This window comes from Benincasa hispida, chromosome 7 (genome assembly GCF_027475165.1).
Source record: "Benincasa hispida cultivar pf3 chromosome 7, pf3_genome.v1.1, whole genome shotgun sequence".
NCBI lineage: Eukaryota > Viridiplantae > Streptophyta > Magnoliopsida > Cucurbitales > Cucurbitaceae > Benincasa > Benincasa hispida.
The window spans coordinates 6139663-6159687 of NC_143484.1; the positions used below are offsets into that span (position 1 = coordinate 6139663).

Genomic DNA, 20025 nt, shown 5'->3' on the forward strand with positions numbered 1-20025 from the left:
ATATAATTAATTATGAACATGATTCACATTTAAACTATATAAAATGGGAGAATTAATGTATTTGAATATGATTTAAATAATAAATTAATATGAATGAGATTTATATTAAAACTGTATGTTAAGAGGGAAATTAGTATTTGAATATGATTTAAATTTTTATTTAATTAAATATGAGATATTTAATGAAAGTTATTAATTAATTATCTAATTAATATATATTTCTGATCAATTAATTAATTAATCTCCCATTTCTTAAGGGGTATGGGGTAGTGGTACCAGACTACTCTAAAACTACGTTAAATTAGAGAAACGGTTTCTCTTTGTAGAGCAAGGTTATGCTTCCTCTCAACATAAGAATACAAAGAAAAATTCTCTCTGCTGCTTATTCTTCCTCTCCCACTCAAATTCCTCTCATTGATAATAGAGCATGTTCATTGTTCTGTATTTTAGTTTTTATTTTTCTAAATTTTTCAATCTAAAAGAAAATCAATGCAAAAGATGATCAAATGCTTTCGCTGAGAATTGGATCCCTTCACATGGGTCCTAGAAAAATTTCTAGGAGGTCACCTAACATAGAATTGCTCCAAGCTAAGCACACTTAACTTTGATGTCCCTATGATTATGTCACTGAAAATGAAGGTGCACCTTGTTGGTATAGTTAATGACTTTAAATTCTTTTGAGCCTTTCTTAACTATACTTTCATATCTTAAGAATCCCTTTCATTTGGATGTGATTTCGATTCATTCATGTCCCTCTTCCAAACTTGAGGCAAATGTCCACCAACTTTTGCTAGGTTCATCCCTGTTTCGAACATGCAACCTTTTGATCTGAAGTCAGACTCACTACTATTGTGCCATAGATCCATTTGTATATACAAGAGAAAAAGAAATGTTGCCAGGTCGCAAGGGATGTAGGGAAATATCGGGGCCATTAGTTGTTGAATTTGGATTCTGAATCTTGGTCCGAATTTGGGGTTTAGGGCTTTGTAGCTTGAATGAAAATTGTGGGTTGTTATAGTTAGTATCAGAGAAATGGTTTAAGTTTCTGTAGACCCAAGAATTTTGAAGTGTAGGTTCATACCAAAACAATAGATTTGGTAAAATTAATTTGATTAATATTATTATTGTCGTGGGGTAATTGATAGAATTTTATTTATATGCGATTTTACCCTCTTTTACCTCTAAATTTATCTATAGTGGGTGTGTTTTTCCTTGAGAAGGAAAAAAAAAAAACTTTACTGTTTTGAAGTTGATAAAGCGCAAACACACACGTCAAATTATAATATAGAAACAGTCAAAACCGAGTATCATCCTTAAGGAATTGGATTGATGTTGTTTTAGCTATTCAAAGATTCTTCCAATTTTATTTAGGGATTGACTCGTGATTTTAATTAAACTAAATTCATCTAAGAAAACAATAAAAGTGATCAAATATGAAGATTATCAACAAATGACGTTTTAGGGAATAAAGTCCATCAAAGGTATTATTAACCACAATTGCTTTTACTCTCGAACCAATAAACACAACATCTATATCTAGAAGAATTTTATCTAGATTGTCCTCAAAATCATTCTTTTCTTTCACCTAATTACTAATTACTAATCTCTTGAAACTAGATAATTAAGCAAAGCATTAAAACTCTTTATCAACAACCTCTACCGTTATCTGACTACTCTCGTGTTTTCAAACGATAGCCTAGCATGCATGATCTAATCTAAAAGTTACTCTCTCAAGCAAGATTCAAATCATAAAATCATTCAAACATTGATCAAACATTCAAAAGCATTAAGAACAGTCATGCTAAAAGGCGTAAATGTAAATTGACATTCAAGAAGCAAAGTGTTTAATAATTAAGCCAAAGAATTCAACCCCAAAAATTATGAGAAATTCAACCTAGTATGGCTTCCATAGACAGAACCATAGCAAGGATACAAAAATACAGAAAATAATCCAAGATGAAAAGGGAAAGAAAGAATTATTTAATGCTCCGATCTCGTTTTCATGATGGAATTAACCCTCCAGTGCTCTCTAATCAGCTTCGACACAAAGGAACCTCTATATTTTGCTCAAAACTCATTCTCTTAGCTTCAAAAGCTCCAAAATCCGATGATGAGAACTGCTGAAGACCCTTCTTTATTTAGGTAAATGTTTTCCCAAATTGTTTAGGAATTGGGATAAACAAAAGATAGAAGTTGTTAATATTTAATTTGATTATAGAAAGTAGATGAAAGAAACTCTAAAATCTAATGTTATAGATGGATAGAGAATTAAAAAGATAGAAGAAAACAAATGGTCCAATGGTTATGACCAAGATATGAACTGCAGGCTTTAAAGCAGTGAGACAATGCCATCCACATGGTTTTCATGCCTCTTTTTGTCGTAATTCACCATTTTTATCAACTTTGACTCATTTTCTTACCCTTGGTCAAACTTTGACCTATTATAGAGGTATTTTTGTTAGTTTCAACAAGCAAGTAGCGGAAGAAAACAAAATCATTATGCATTCTAATTCTTCAATTTTAGCTACAAATTAAGCATGTTCATCAAATATAAAGAGGGTTTCAGTGAATACCTTTGTAGATCTCCTTCAAACTCGAAAATCAATTGCAATATTCTCCTTTTATGGTCGTGAACCACCATTAGGACTTTCCTACTATCCTCTAGGAGCCTTAGATTGAGTTGTGGAACTCAAAATAAGCTAGATTAAAAGGATTTGAAGGAGAAAAGTGACTGGTTTAACACACAGCTGAAGAACCCTTCTTCAACCTTCAGATTTTAGCAAAATCACAGCAATTTGCATGCCCATTTCCAGCTGAAAAAACGAGTTTTATGCAAGAGTATCATGCAACCAAATTGCATCATTACAAACCAGCTCCTACTTAGAGATCGAGGTGGAATTGGCTAATGGAAACATGAATAAGATGGTATTTCACAAAGTGGGAAAAACTTACTTTTGTGAATTTTTGAAAATTTTGAATTTTCTTTTAATTTTGAAAATAATTTTCAAAATAAAAAATAATTTTCAATCATAATTCTTTAATTAAACTGAAAATGATCAATTTTATCAAAATTAACTCATCCCCCATTCTAAGGCTTATTCGTTTGTGAGCTAGTAAGGGGACCTAATGAACCTACAGATCATGAGCTCCAACGATCCAAGATTAATCGGTTAAACTCTTCAAACTGAATTAACCCCTATTTATTAACTATCGAGTCACTCCACTAAAGCCTAGTAGTTTCACTTCCTTCACTTCCACTCGATATAACTATGATTAGTAAGTTAACTATTCACAGGTTGTTTGTAATCGGGGTTGAGTAAAAAATTGTTTTACCCCCGAGATTACCTCTTGTTCCTTAAGTTCCACATCCAATCATCAAACCGAGTCCCTCTCGGGCCAATGAAAGGGTGGGTCCTTTGTTCAAGACCTAAAGTTAACATGTAAGGGAACAACCTCTCTACTATCCCTAAGAACGAGTAGAAATGGATTCCATCTTGCACCCATGTCCCTAGCTATCTACCCAGTCTTAACATTGAAATGGGAGGCTTATTGAGCCACATTATTGAGCCACCCTCATCTATACAAATCTAAGGATAATCCCGAATAAACAGGAGTTCATAGTTAGCTTAGGATTAAAGTTAAGTTACCTAGGTCATCGCTTTGAAATAGTCAGTCTTAAATAGTAAACATCGTTATAAAGTAAGAGTGACTTATTTCTTGGTCCGATCTTATATAAACTCATTGCACAGAATGACCCTACTCCTCATGTCACTACATGAACGAATCAACTACAGAGCGGACCGCATCCGATAGTGTTACCAGAATAAGGCACCCAACCTTATTCATATACGATAGATCATTTTGACTATTTACTCGAACTTGATCCACTCTTATATCTCCACATGAAATTCAAGTACTCATGTAATAGTCATGGATCTTTTAGTTTATTGGATTTATCTAAGAAACGAAATAAACAATTCATATATTCAATAACAACTTTATCAAATCAAACTTTAATAATAACTTTATTGATTTATTGAATAAGTTTATTATTTACAAACCACGAGTTTTAGCACATAAAACCCAACATTTTCGTCATTGTAATCTCAAAATAGCCTGTTTGGTCTAAATGCTCGATTTCGTATAATTAAACATAATAAAGCATAAATGAACACAAATTAACAAGAAAATTAACAAAATTCTAAGCTGAAAAGGTACTTTTTGAATGCGTCTTAGACGTCTTTCTCTTGGCCTTGTTGTGTTTAGTTATTAAGAAACCTACTATTCAAGTCATTCTTTCATTGGCTGCTCATTTTAACTAAAAACTTTGGCAGTTGGATGTAAAATATACCTTTCTTCATGGTGAGCTTCATGAGGAAGTGTACATAAATCAGCACAAAGTTTTGTTGATCCCTCCAAGCGAAATGTTCTTTGTCATTTAATCAAGTATTTATACGGATTAAAGAAAGCACCACGTGCTTGATTTGATTGTTTCACATCCCATTTACTAACACTTGGATTTCAAGCTTCCATGGTTGATTCTTCTCTTTTTGTAAGGAAGATTGATGGATTTTAACTTATCTATTATTGTACGTAGTGAAGGAATAAAATTCCTCACAAAAACGTGTGAACACTGTTCGATGTATAATAATTTTTTTTAAAAAAAATCGAAAATCAGAGAAAGTATACAGAATAAACGTAACTAATATGAGCATGCATTGGAGAGGAGAAGGGATATGAGGGACTTATTCTTGAAGACTCTTCTTCTCAATACTTCTCTCTATGAACCAGAACAACATGTAACAATTTGTTTATACAAGTTTATAAAGTATGGAAATCATGAGATTCAGGACACTAATCCCAATATGTGGATGACATTATTGTTATGGACAATAATCAATGCAGCATTAACATTCTTATTACTCAGTTAAAGTCTCATTTTCGAAATGACTGATTTACGTTGCTTAAAGTACTTTCTCAGGCTAGAAATTTCTTATACTATGAATGGTATTATGGTTCATCAAGTTAAATACACCCCAAGGACTGAAGTTAGACAGCCTTGCATAATTGAAGATGCTAAAACCTATCAGCTTTAATAGGTGCTTTACATTATTTAATATTTAATAGACTTGATATTGCATTTGCTATAAGCAAGTTATCTCAATATACGCATCAGTCTTGTGATTCTCATTTGGTTGCTGCTAAGCATATCCTTTGATATCTCAATAGTACTATTGGTCATGGATTGATGTTTAAGAAAGGAGTTGTAGAATTTCTTTGTCTTTATGCTTACTTAGATTCAGATTGAGCTGGTGACCCTTCAGATAGATCTTCTACTTTATTCTTTGTTATATTTCTTAGTCCTAATCATGTTTCATGGGGAGCCAAGAAACAAACATCAATATCTTGAAGTTCAACCAAAGTCGAATATCGAGCACTTGCATCCATTGCAGCTGAATTTAGTTGACTTCAATAAAAACTTAAAAATTTACATATTTTTAGTTTTCAACTGCCTCTACTTCTATGTGATAATCTTCCTGCCATTCAATTATCACACAATCCTGTTTTTCATGGCCAGACGAAGCATGTAGAGATCGATTTTCGTTTTGTTCCTAGTGAAAAGCTCTAGGTTCTTAGTGAAAAGCAACTGACTGATGTCTTCACCAAGTCTTTTGTCCTATACTTTTGTCTTGGACTTCAGTTTGAGGGGAGATAAATAAGTAATATTGTATTTTATTACTTGCTTGCAATTTTTTTTTAAAAAAGTTATATTCCGTTCAATTCTTTTACTTTAAGTTGTTAAGATTTTCCGTTTAAATAGGCTTGTATTCTTAGCCTTTGATTAATGGGGAGAACTCTCTCAATTATATGAGAGGATTATTACATAGACATGATATTGTTTTTTATATTGGAACAACTACCAATAATTAAAAGGTGCAGCTCGTCGCAATGCGGCGTCATTCAATAATTTATATGATCGGAATAGTTTTTAATGACGGTGGCGTTTACGTAACTGGTAGAGGCCAACAATAGCAAGGAGAGGAGAACAAACCTCAGTCTCCAATGGGAATGTGAGCCCTTGATTTTTGTCATCTCTATCTTTGCCTCGTTTTGCTGAATCCATCACGTTGTTCCTGCTGAAGATATGCTTAGGGAGGAATAACTGCAGGGGAAATTCGAGGGTTTCGGAGAATTGGTGAAGATATGGAGCATGGAGATCGAATTGAAGAAGGTAGCTCCAGATTGCTGGGGGGTAGTAGCGTTACTGGGAGTAGTAATGATTATAGGTGGGTTGATGGCAGTGAAGTGGACTCCGAGTCGCCTCCATGGTCGCTGTTTGAAGAAAGAGAGAGCGGGGAAGGATATGGATCTATCAGAAGGAGGTTGATTAAGAAGCCCAAGAGAGTTGATTCTTTTGATGTTGAAGCAATGGAGATTGCCGGTGCCAACTATCATCATTTAAAGGTATATCTTCTTTCTACACTTCCTATGGAACTGTGCAATTTCATCGTTGTGGTTATGCAAATTGGATGTCGTTCGTCCAATCGTGGTATTTTTTTTTAATAATCTATTTTAATTGTAAAGACGACCCAACATGATGTTCATTTTTTAATATATATATTTTTTTTAAAGATGACCCAACAAAATGGATGTCTCACTCATCGTGAAATGGTTGAACCTTAACATGATGTTCATTTTAATTGCAAATTTCATTTTTAATCACTAGTTGGCTAATTAGGGTCATGGGTGCCCTCCCACCGCTATTTTATAGTAAAGCCCTTGTCGCGATTTTTTATCCATTGTGATATTTAAAACATCAATTATTTTCGGGCGGTAGAATTAGGGTTCCAGTCATTTCGCGATGAGTGAGTCGTCTCTTACACATAATTCATTCTAGGCGTTGATTTCTTAGGATTTGGTCATCCCACATTAACGCCTCCGGAATTGGGTCATTTATACCAAAATCTCTTTTTATGTTTTTCTTCTATGGCAACCACGAAATGGTAGACATTGTAGGATCATGTCCACATCTCTGTTTGAAATTTTAAATTTCAGCACTCCACTTGCACGCACAAACACTTACGATGAGGAGTACCGAGATAATGTGGAGATGTGTTAAAAATATCGTTTTAATGCTGTTCATTAAGCTGTGGAGATGTGTTAACTTACTTGGTGCTAAGGAATGCAAACAACAACATCTCCGTATTATCCACCTGGTACCGAGTGATAAGATAACAAAATGACTTGTATGTGAAAAAACTGCAGTGCAGCAGAAAGGCATTAAAAAGATAGGGGTAAGCTAAAGATCTTCTACTGAATTGTTTTGTCTTGAAACAGGATGTTTCCATTTTGCAAACTATTGCTATAGCATTTCAAACACTCGGTGTTGTATACGGTGACATGGGTACAAGTCCATTATACGTCTTTGCTGATGTATTCACCAAGGTGCATATTGAGGCAGACGTTGATGTCCTGGGGGCTCTTTCCTTAGTGATTTATACAATCGCTCTTATTCCGTTGGCAAAATATGTTTTCGTAGTGCTCAGAGCCAATGACAATGGTGAAGGTATGAGCACAGCAATACTTTGCTCCCCTTGGTATACTTCCTCATCATAACTTATTTTCTTCATTTGTAGGAGGAACATTTGCATTGTATTCGCTTATCTGTAGGTATGCCAAAGTTAACTTGCTGCCTAACCGTCAGCCAGCTGACGAACATATCTCAAGTTTTAAGCTTAAACTACCCACGCCAGAGTTGGAAAGGGCCTTACATATCAAAGAGACTCTGGAGAAGAGATCATCCTTGAAAACTCTTATATTGCTGTTGGTTCTGATGGGCACTTCAATGATTATTGGGGATGGTATTCTAACCCCAGCAATATCAGGTCTTGATGATTGACATCTCTCTTTCCTTCACATAATAAACCAAAAATTTGTTTTATTGAAAGCTACACGATAAACCATAAAAAGAGAATCTTTTCAAACATCCAGTCTAATTACTGTGTCAACTGGGAAAAAGTGTCGTGGATGAATAGAAGGTTTCTTTTACCATCTGACTCAACTAAGAAGTTGGTTAGCCGTTTAGCTTCAGTGGTTGTATTATGGCTTTAGTTTAGCTCTATCGAATGTCATTATTTTATTTTTGTTTGTCAAAATCATGTTGAGTATCATTGTTGTGATAAACTAGATTTTTTACAGTGGTTAACTGATGTAAGGCCCTGGTCAAATTTTAGATTCTTGAGGATGCTAAGATCATTCCTTTGGGCCGTAGAATAAGGAGAGTATAACGTTCTCTGTTACTCTGTCATTCCAAATTTGTCTGGTCATTAAGTTCTAACTTTATGAAGAAGCTGTGGAAAAACAAACAACAATGTTATTATTATGAGACAAGCATATACAATATTTGAACTTCATTTGGTGTTAAGAGATTGAAGAAGTATCTCCCAACCAAAGATCTTCTAAAATCTAGTCCTTTCCTCAATCAGATACTTTCAGTACCTAGCCCACCATGATCCTTTTAAATCTGAGAATTGAGATTATGCTCTGGTTCAACAGATTAGAGCCACCCTTTGAATCATACCCCTTTCATCATAAAGCTTTAATGACCCCCTCCAAAAATTTAGCAATTTTGGCTTGGGACTAGCTAGAAGATAATGATACTTAAGGCATTGGTTTGGTAATAATAGTCTAATCTTTGTGAGATTAGTCGAAGTGCACGTAAGCTGGTCCGGACACTCACGAATATATAAAAAAAAAAGAAGCAATTTCCACCCAAACTTAAGATGTGTTTATTTTATACCTTTATTTCTAAGTAAAATTTGTTATTGTTATTGTTTTAGTTATTGTTTTTTCTTTGTTTTGTTTTGTATTTTAAATATTGGACATAAGGTCTACATTCCATTATTATTAATTGACTGAACAATGGAAGGTGTTAAAATGTATTCTTTTTTATATTCTTTTGATTTTGTACTGCAGTGATGTCTGCTGTGAGTGGTCTGCAGGGAGAAATAAAGTCATTCGATACAAGTTAGTATCTTTTCTTTGTTTCTTATTCATGTACAATTATTGTTCATTAAGATTTTATTTGGCACGGCTCAAATGAACAATTTTTTTTGAAAAGGAAACGATTCATTGTATTAATAAATAAAGATGAGCGAAAGCTCTAAGTACAAGAGAGTTATACAAAAAGCAAAGCGAGAATACAAGTGCTTGTGAAAGGATCAGGAGATGCACCCGGACGTCTCAACTAGGTTGACACTCCTTTAACATCGTCATCATATCTAATTCTATCCCATGACTGAGAGATAAGAGAACAAGATTACAAAAAGAGGACAAAGCCTAAAGGGACAACAAAAGTGAAAAAAACTAAGGATGAAGCCAAAACAGTGGCCTGAAAATAATAAAAATATATAAAAAGTTCAATATGCGTTGCTGGAATCTGGAAATCTGGAGGATTTTAGTGCTGTCCGTTGGGAGGGGTTGAGATAAAGGTCTCCCAATTGAGGTTGAAGTCTGAAAGGCTGTAGGCACGGAAAGGGTCGGAGAGGAGGCACCAGGAGGAGGCTTGACGACGGAGGCTTCAAAGCGATCTTAGCAACTAGTGGCTTTGTTGTGGAAAATTCTTTGGTTTCTTTCAAACCAGAGGTCTACCAATAAGGCTTTTACAGCATTGCACCATAACAAACGGATAGATTTGTGGGAGGTGGGTCCGGCAAGGAGCTGAAACACATTACTTTTGAAATCATTGCACAAGGTCCATGGAAGATTGAAAAAACACAGCAGCTTATTCCAGCACCAACTTGAGTAGGGGCATGTAAAGAAAAGGTGAAGCGAGTCCTCGCTGTGATGTAGGCAGAGTGGGCATACTGTGGGGGAAAGGGAGGTGCTGGTTGCTTCTTCTGGAGGACTTTAGCTACATTCAGCTGACCGAAAAGCATAATCCAAATGAGGATGTTGACTCTTCTTGGGCTTTTTGTTTTTCAAATAGCCGAGAAGATGGGCTTTTCCAAAGGGGAGAATGGTGTGAGGTGGCTTTTAAGGGATTTAACAGTGTAATGGTCATTGTTTGAGATGGACCACACTCTTTTATCAAAAGAGAGAGAAGGGCTTCTACTTTCAATTTTCCTCAACAAGTCTTGGAAGGCTGACACTTCTTCATCTTTAAGTGATCTTCGAAAAGTAATGGACTACGAAGCTATGTTATTGTCCCAATGATCGGCAACTGAGCCATTGGGTAGCGTGGTGATTCTGAATAAGCTAGGAAAAAGGATGCTGAATGGGGAATGTCCTTCCCAAGTGTCTAACCAGAAAGCAATATGACTGCCATTACCAAGTTTGAAAGTGGCCAAGGATTCTACCTTCAGCCATGTTTTTGAGATGCTGACCCATGGACTTTTCAGGCTTCTAACTCCTTTCTCCATCGCATGCCAATCAAAAGCATTCGTACCATGGATACTTCTGACCACTTTACCCCAAAGAGAGTTTTGCTCATTGAAAAATCTCCACCCCCATTTAGCAAGTAGTGCAGTGTTCATAGCTCTGAGCCCCCCGAGACCTAGACCACCATCTGCTATAGGTTTTTGAACCAAATCCCATTTGACCAAGTGATTCTGCTTGCTGCCCTTATTACCTTCCCAAAAGAAACTTCGTATAAACCTTTCCATTTTAGTTGCTACCCCTTCGGGCATAAGAAAGATAACCAAATAGTAGGTTGGGAGGTTTGAAAGGACTGAGGTACAAAGGGTGGCTCTTCCACCCCTAGATAGATTGAATCTTCTCCATTTGTCGAGTTTTCTTTGTACTTTATCTAGGACCGGCTGCCAAAAGGAGGCTCTTTTTGGATAACCCCCTAGAGGCAACCCTAGATAAAGGAAGGGGAGGTGGTCAGCCGACACATTTAAGGAGGCTGCTGCATTATAGAGCTCACTATCATCCATATTAATGTCGTAGAGTGCTGATTTATCCCAATTTACCTTCTGCCCTGAACATCATTCAAATAGCTCCACTGTATGCTTAAGTTTTGACAACATAGTGTTGTCATGTTTGCAAAACAATAAGGTATCATCCGCAAATTGAAGTATGGAGACTTGGACTTGCTCTTTGCCAACTAAAAACCCTTAAATGATGCCAGAATGATAGAGTTTGGAGATTAATGCACTCAACACTTCGTTGACTAGAAGATAAAGGAAAGGGGAGAGAGGATCACCTTGTCTAAGCCCTCTTGAAGCAGCCACTCTTCCCCTTGGTCTCCCGTTAATGAAGACCGAGTAAAGTGGGTTTTTGATACATCCCAAGATCCATTCTATCCATTTCTGATTGAAGTTCTTGGCCCAAAGCACTTTTTCTAAAAAATCCCAATCAACTCGGTCGAAAGCTTTTTCCATATCAAGTTTAAGTATCCAACCCTTCTTCTTTTTTGCTCTATACTCTTCCACTACTTCATTGGCTATAAGTATGGGATCCAAAATTTTCTTTCCTTCTATGAAAGCACTCTGGGATGGAGCAATTATGTCGGACATGACCCCTTTTAGTCTCTCGGCTAACACCTTAGCAATGACTTTGTAGATTAAAGAGGTTAAACTAATGGGTCTATAATCACTTACCTTGATGGTTACTTTCTTCTTTTGAATTAAGCAAATGAAATTCTCTCTTATATATGCATTGATCTTGCCATTCTTGTAGAAGTCGTTAAAGGTATCTTGGAAGCTTGACTTGAGCATAGGCCAAAACTTTAGCAAAAATTCAGAAGTGAAGCCATTGGAGCCTGGGGCTTTGTTTTTGCCAAGGGATTTTATAGCCGAGAGAATTTCTGTGACTGAAAAATTACTTTGCAGTAGAAGATTCTGATTTGAGCTTACACAAGGCCAATCTAGGTTTAAAGGAAGGTGCCTCTACCCTGGAGTTTTTAGGTAAAGGTTGCTGTAATAGTTGAGTATTAGGTTTTCAATTTCTGCACTCGACTTTGTTGGGATCCCTTGTTCATCAACTAGCTCATTTATAAAGTTTCTCCTCTTTTTTGCTGCTAAGAATCTGTGGAAGAAGCATGTGTTCCCTGCTTAAGCCAGTTTAATTTACTTTTCTGCAATAGATTAATTTCTTCCAACCTGTATAAAGCCATTAGTTCTGATTTTAAGGAGGACCAAGCTGCATAATCAGTGGACAGTGGGGAATTTTCTGCAAGTGTACCCCAATTTTCCTCTTTCTGTTTTGACTCTTCCTTATTGCTGATATGCCACTGTTTTACTGCTGTTTTCACATCTTTTAGTTTCTGATTTAATACAAAACCAGCCCAACCATGTGCTCTGCTGTCAAACCATGCTTTCTCTATAATTTGGATGCAATCTTTGTTGAGTAGCCAGCTATTGCAAAATCTGAACGGTGAAGGACCCCAACTAAAAGATCCGGCTTCTAATAAAATTGGGTAGTGGTCTAAATCCGGACTTGTCTATTGGTTCTAAAATTTTCAAATAATTCATCCCAACCCTTTGATATGAAGAAGCGGTCTAGTAGGGAACTTGAAACAATGGTGCCTTCCCTTGACCATGTAAACTTCCCATTATTCAACCGTACTTCTATAAGTTTTGCTTGCTCAATGAACTTATTAAACTTTCTCATGCCTCTAGTGCTTCTACCCAAGGGAAATCTTTCGTGTGCCCATCTTGTGATATTAAAATCGCCACCCATACACCATGCATCTTCACAATAAGGCTACCAAGGATATAAGTTCTTCCCACACAAACTTTCCTTCTTTATAATCGGTTGGCCTATATACATTAGTAACCCAACAAAAGTCTTTTTGCAATTAGTGTTGCACTTAATTGAGAGAGAGTAACCGCCTTTGAGGGTTTCTATTACTGAAATTAGGCTTGTGTCCCACATTGTTAACAGCTCACCTGAAGCGCCAAAAGATTCAACAAATTCCCAATCAACTTCTTTAGAACTCCATAAAGATTTAATGAAGCTTGCATCAAAATTTTCTTTCTTGGATTCTTGAATTAACACAATTGAAGGTTAATTTTCTTTAAGAATCGTTTAAGGGCCAATCTTTTATTAATGTCTTTGAGTCCTCTAGTGTTCCATGAAACAACCTTCATCTTTTCGAGATCAAATACAATTTCAACCAAAATAACAAGCTGCATTCAGTGACTAAGCTCAGATGGTTGGTGGGAGGTCAGAAGGGGCTGGATTAAGGGCTGGAAGGGCAGGGTTGGAGAGAATATTCTCGGCAGCAGGTTCCTCCCCTGTTTGAAACAGGGTATTTAGGTCAGCAAGTATGGTTTCTTCCAGAATTGACTCATTTTGAACTTCTGAAGTGCTAGGCCAATCAATTTCCTCTGAACTGATGCTAAAGGGGGAGTCAGGGGGGCAGTCTTTGAATGAAGTTTGGGGGGGAAGGGGGTTTTCTTTTGGTGGTGGTCCAGACGGGGGAAGTGAAAATGAATTAACTGACCTGTTCTTAAGAGACTGTTTTGGAATAGTCTCTTGGGGTTGGGGGGAGGCTGAGCTGAGGGTGAGTCCGAGGCTTTTGGGATGCTCCCTCAAATGCTTTCTTCTGATAAAGTGTTTGGGAAAGGTTTTGAAGAGGCAGGAGGGGTGGCGAACTCGGTTGGCCTTTTCTGGTTTGTTTTGCTAGGTTTAAGGGCAGGTTTTATGTTTAGGGGAGGGAGAGGCGGCTTGGGGAAAGCAGAAACAGTGGAGGAAGGTGCTTTGCTAGGGCAGGGGAGAACAGGGTAAGGCAGGGGCCGGCTGTTTGGTGGAAGGGGGGGCAGGGAGGACGGCTGGTCTGGAAAAACAGGGGAGGGCAGAGGAGAGTAGTTGAAACAGAGAGCAGGGGAAAAAGAGAACTGATGAGGGGCTTTGGTTTCGGGCTTGGCTATGGCTTGCTCGGTTGAGGAAGAGGCTGGGTGAAGCACTTCATTACAGGGGATGCAAAGTTTTGCTTTCTTTTTTCTTTTTGGCAATGGTGGCTTTTCAACTTCTTTCTCTTTCATCTTAATGGCAGCAGAATAATTAACTTCTATTTGTGGGACACGAGGGGTCTTTTCTGCAACATTAAATAAGTCAGGGGGCTTTACAAATTCCTTAGATGTATTTTCAAAAAGTTGCGGCTGCAAGGGTTTCTCAATTGCCTGAGATATGAGGCAATCTTTTTCAAAAGGCTGTAAAAGTGGGGACTTTTCAGCTTCCACAATTAATTGAGTATCTTTGGTAGCCTTAATAAAATAGCAAGCTGGCTGTTCATCTGCCCTTATTTCTCCCGCATTGATGGATGAGGTCTGAGGCTTTTCAACTTCCTTTATTACTCCCGGATTGAAGGAGGAATTTAGAGGCTTTTGGATTGCTTTCAACTTTTCTGATTTTACACTTGGGCTTCGCGAGAACTTAGGTTTAGAATTATTTTCCAATAGGAAGGACCAATTGGATAAATCAATTTCTTCAACTTGGGATGAGGCATCTTCATCCTTTAAAGCATCATGGACCCGAATTAGATCAATTGGGTTGGAAAATTCTTTAAGCAAGACTTTAGTGGGTAGTTTTGAAGGCTGATGACAGCAAGTAATATCACCAAAATGTAAGTAGAAACTTCCACGAATTTCATCCTTAACTTCAATGGTGGTTGGCATAAAACCACATAAATTCCTCTTGACTTGAATTTTTGCTTCTAAACAATTGATAAGATTAAGAGTTTCTGAAGCAATAGCAATTAATCCACCAAAATAAGCCCCAATTTCTTCAAAAGTTTTCCTACACCAATAATCTAAGGGGAGGTTTTTGATTGTGATCTAGCCCCCATAACCTTACAATAATGAGGGCCTTCCATGACTGTTTGGATTCCATTTTTCCAGATGAAGATGAAAAGGGCCGACCTTAGTCCATTTACCCTTAATTGGTAATTTTTCGTTGATATTACCTTGGCTTAGTTTGATGAGTGCTTTGTCTGCAAACAGAGGATTAATGATGACATGGGTGCCTAAACACTTGCTTAATTCTACCGCAATCTCCTTCCAACCGTATGATGCCATTAGTCTTGAGATAATCCAAAGGTTATTAAAATTCTCAGACAAGACCTCGTCATTCTTCTTCAACCAAACAGCAGGGGTGCTCTGTTTCTTCATAGGTGGAGGAGAGGAAGGTGGGAGGGCAGATTTCACACAGGGGGGTGGAGCAGGGTTGTTATGGCCGGCGGTTGGACAAAGCTTAGTAGAGGGAAAGGATGAAGAAGTACTGACCTGGAGAGCAGGGGATTTTTTGAAGTGTTGGATGCAACGATCGATCATCTCCTTGAAGTCTTGCCCGCCTGCCTTTTCATTGCCAAACGAGATGTGGATATTCCTTCTTCCTCCTGTGATTGGCCAAACAGCAAATTCAACAAACCAATTCTCCTTTGCATGAAATTTGGCAAGCTTCATGAAGCTTTGATCAACTCTTTCCTTTAGAAGGAAAAACTCAAAGGTAGAACCATACAAAAGCCTTCGAAAACTCTCAAGAAGCCAAGTAGTTGAGGTTAGGGAGAGAAGAATGGACTGTCCTTTTTTTATGTCTTTTAAAAGGAAGTTCGATCCTTCTTGTTCCAATAGGAAGGGGTGATCAAGGATACGGCAAGAGAGTGAAACCATGGCTGAAAAACAGGGCAGAAACAGAGTAAGGGAGGGATGAAAGAGTCTGAAGGAAGGTTGGAGGGAGATGGGTGAGGGGGATGGTCAGACGGAGGGAGGATTGGGGAGGGCATGGTGAGGTCCGGTGAGGAGGTCGGTAGGGGGGGTATGGGGAGATGGAGGAAAGGAGGAGAGAGGGGAGAGCATTGCTACCATATTGTGCAAAGCTAATAAAACTTGGTTTTAATCTGGCTCAAATGAACAATTAAATTATGATTTGGTGTCGATTAGGGTCAATCTAAAGAAATATGTGGCTATATGGAAAATGGCCCTTTACTGTAGATGAGAGGTTGTTCTACTTGATAAATTGTTAGATATATTGTTAAATTTACCTTTACCCATAAGATTGAGCTTTTGGATCAATCGGTGATTTAACATAGTATCAGAGCAAGTGATCCTATATTCAAACCCCTATAATGTTATTTTCTCCTTGATATTGATTTCCACTTGTTGGGTTTTCTACATATTTCAAGCCCACAAGTGAGGAGGAGAAGTGCTAGATATAATATTAGATTTACCTTGACCCATAAGTTTAATTTTTTGGGTTAGTCAGTGATTTAATATAAATCGAAGTTGCCTAGATGACTCACCACTGAAATTTCATGTTACATTATAGAGCTAGAAGTTTGAGTGCGTGCTCATAATTTCTCTTTTTTGCAGATGCTGTGGTTATTGTTTCAATCATAATCCTTGTGGTCTTGTTCAGCATACAGAAATTTGGAACTGGGAAAGTAGGATTTTTGTTTGCTCCTGTGCTTGCTTTGTGGTTTTTTAGTCTGGGATCTATTGGAATTTACAATGTAGTGAAGTATGATCCCACCGTTGTAAGGGCTCTCAATCCTGTTTACATCTATTTATTCTTCAAGAAAAATTCAAATAATGCATGGTCAGCTCTCGGTGGTTGTGTTTTGTGCGTAACAGGTATGACTTGCCTTCTTCTACCCTCATGTGGGCAACTTCTGGTGTCTTGTTTTCTTTCCCAGCTTTGATCAATTCCTTATTATCCATAAACTTTTAGTTTACTATTGTTTTTAATGTGTTAACTTCAGATGGACTTCTTTTGTCTATTAATGCTTCATACTTACTGTTAATAGTTAATAATCTATTTGAGATGAAGTTGAACTAGAAAACTGTAGGAAGGGATTGTCTTACCAGATGAAAAATGTTTCATAATGTCTATTTAGGAGCTGAAGCAATGTTTGCTGATCTAGGCCATTTCACTGTGCCAGCCATACAGGTAAACCATAACTACTCACCCATCCTGACTAACAGAAAACTACCCTATACAACATACAAAAAGAAGAAACGAGAAATAGAAAAAGATAATAACTATTAACAGTAAACCATACAGGTAAACAATAAAAAGGAATTGTTTGATTTTTCCCTTTGAAAGATCACTTAATGAATGTGTATTGATAGAAGCAACTTAAGTTTGCTTATTTGTTGGACAGATTGCCTTCACATGTGTTGTTTTCCCCTGCCTTCTCTTGGCATACATGGGCCAGGCTGCGTACCTTATGAAACATCCATCTTCTGCAGCAAGAATATTTTATGAGTCTGTGCCAGGTGATAATTGTCAATGTGAAAGAATCCATTCACTTCAATCCATTTATTTGGCTTACTTTGTTTTTTGGCAAGTTCTCGTTTTAACTAGATTTCTTTGGTATCCTTTGCTTCTGAACAAACAGCAAGTCTCTTTTGGCCGGTCTTTGTGACAGCAACACTTGCTGCTATGATCGCAAGCCAAGCAATGATATCTGCAACCTTTTCTTGTGTCAAGCAATCTATGGCTCTTGGATGTTTCCCGAGAATGAAGATAGTTCACACCTCTAAGAGACGAATGGGTCAAATTTACATCCCTGTGATCAATTGGTTTTTGATGATAATGTGCATATTTGTCGTTGCAATATTTCGGAGGACTACAGACATCGCCAATGCTTATGGTTATTTCCCGTCCCCATTTTTTTTTTCCTTTCTTGTGGCACTATATTTTCCTTGCATTTTTATTGGAGTTGACTGCTGTATTATAATCTTTAATCAACCCACGCCCTTCATTTCTATCACAAGCCAGACTTTATATTAAGCCTCCAACAATCAGAACTTCTGTAAGGAGGGGAAAAAATGGAAGATAAATAGTGAATGAGTTAGAGCAGAGTGAAATGTACTTTAACATTAGAAAACATGGTGAGATATGTGTAAGACCCCTAGTTATGGAGAGTGTTGGATTATTAGTAGAATATTAGTATAGAAGGGGCATTTTAATAATTTGATCATGAGCTTGTTAGGGCTTTTGGTTATAAATAGTGGGAATGGGTTAAAGAGGAAAGGTGTGAAGAAGTTGGTAGTGATTTCCCGTGGGAAACATTGAGAGAGAGTAGCCTTCTCGAAAGGTTATGGTATATTGTAGTTTCTGCAATATATAAATCTATCTTTTAGTATTCTTTATTTGTTATTTGTGTTCTTGAGTATTCTTGTAAGAAGGTATCCTAACAATTGTTGGCTAAGTATTCAAATGTTGAGAGTAAGGGCATCATGGATGATCTATGTTTTCATGGTAACTTGTAGTAAGGGGCATTTTCAATGTATTTATCATCCATTGGGATTGATGTCCAACACGTTGTTGACGATTTCCCAATTAAAACTTGGAACGTTTCTGATAAATGTGCATGGGAAATTTGGTTCGTTGTTGGTCCATAATGGCAATGTATACTTCATATGAAATTTTTATCTCTAATACAGTAATACTTCTACATTCTATCTATTACCGTGGAGAAATGATATCTTCATTCTGTGGAGACCTCTTAAACTGGTTTGTTTTGCTTTTTACATATTAAATGATTTCCCCCCTCTTTTTTCTGTTTGTAAAGGGTAAGTAGTCACTTTTGTTTGTGACCACTTGATTTCGGTCTTAAGAATTGGCAATGCTAATTACTTCTTGTTACAGGTATTGCTGAAGTTGGTGTGATGCTGGTGAGCACAGTCCTGGTGACTCTAGTAATGCTTCTAATCTGGCAGACAAATTTGTTTCTTGCATTGTGTTTCCCACTTGTGTTTGGGTCAGTGGAATTGATATACTTAACTGCAGTTTTATCAAAAATCAGAGAGGGTGGATGGTTGCCACTTGCTTTTGCTTCCGTCTTCCTCTCTGTGATGTACACATGGAACTATGGGAGTGTATTGAAGTATCAAAGTGAAGTGAGAGACAAGATATCAACGGATTTCTTGGTTGAGCTTGGATCTACACTCGGAACCGTAAGAGTTCCAGGAATTGGTCTCCTCTACAATGATCTTGTGCAAGGTATTCCTGCAATTTTTGGGCAATTTCTTCTTAGCCTTCCAGCCATCCACTCAACAATTGTGTTCGTGTGCATTAAATATGTTCCAATCCCTGTGGTTCCGCAAGAGGAAAGGTTTTTGTTTAGGAGGGTTGGCCCAAAAGATTACCATATGTTCCGTTGCATTGCGAGATATGGTTACAAGGATGTACGGAAGGAAGATCACCATGCGTTTGAGCAACTTCTGATGGAAAGCCTTGAGAAGTTCTTAAGAAAGGAGTCTCAAGATCTTGCCCTGGAGAGCAATGTGAATGAGTTGGAATTCGATAATATTTCAGAGCGGTCGCGGGATTCTCTAACTCTAGGTGTTACTGATGTAGATGAGTTGAGAATTTCATTGATAGAACAGGAAAGAACTGTGATTTCGGAAGACGCTTTTGGGGAACGGTTGCCGTCCAGCATTATGGCATCAGATGATGACCCTAGCTTGGAGTATGAGCTATCAGCCCTTCGGGAAGCCATGGATTCAGGATTTACATATCTACTGGCACAAGGGGACGTCCGAGCAAAGAAAAACTCATTTTTTATTAAGAAGCTTGTTATAAATTATTTCTATGCATTCCTAAGGAGGAACTGTAGGGGTGGTGCAGCAACAATGCGAGTTCCTCACATGAACATCATGCAAGTTGGGATGACTTACATGGTTTGATGAGACTATTATTATTGTTAAACTCCATAGTCTGCTCATGAACTACTTGAATGGAAGAATATTTGCAGATGGTTAGGATAAATTAAAGGGCAGTTTGCATAGGCCCCCCAATAAAAGAAAAAGAAATAAAATTTGCAGGCGTGCCTTTATTGTTTTTTCTTTTGCAGATCTAGCAAAAGATTGGCCCAACCCAAATAGTAAAAAGGTAAAAGTTCAAAAATACCCTCCTATTGATATACTTCAATTTAGGTATAGTATACCTAAAATGAAGTATATCAATACACTAGTTTATTGACCATATACTCGATATCGAGTACATTAGTTAAGTGATATACTTGGCATTGGGTATATATAGTTGAGATTTAGGAAACCTAGATACTCCTAA

General features: G+C 37.3%; 1 protein-coding gene across 1 annotated transcript; it reads left to right on the forward strand.

Moving 5' to 3' along the window:
• Positions 1-1808: 1808 nt before the first annotated feature.
• LOC120081285 (Potassium transporter family protein) lies at positions 1809-19794 on the forward strand. Its single transcript, XM_039036023.2, has 9 exons — positions 1809-6465; positions 7339-7567; positions 7638-7886; positions 8977-9027; positions 16317-16577; positions 16841-16893; positions 17108-17222; positions 17345-17599; positions 18601-19794. Exons 1-9 carry the CDS (start codon positions 6205-6207, stop codon positions 19638-19640), a joined length of 2514 nt encoding a protein of 837 aa, XP_038891951.1. The 5' UTR covers positions 1809-6204; the 3' UTR covers positions 19641-19794.
• Positions 19795-20025: the final 231 nt, after the last annotated feature.

Excerpts from the sequence above, each read along its gene's own strand:
- LOC120081285 (XM_039036023.2), top strand. The coding sequence starts at position 6,205 with ATGGAGCATGGAGATCGAATTGAAGAAGGTAGCTCCAGATTGCTGGGG. Across the intron at positions 7,887-8,976 it reads TCTAACCCCAGCAATATCAG|TGATGTCTGCTGTGAGTGGT; the intron begins GTCTTGATGATT and ends TTTGTACTGCAG. Across the intron at positions 9,028-16,316 it reads AATAAAGTCATTCGATACAA|ATGCTGTGGTTATTGTTTCA; the intron begins GTTAGTATCTTT and ends TCTTTTTTGCAG.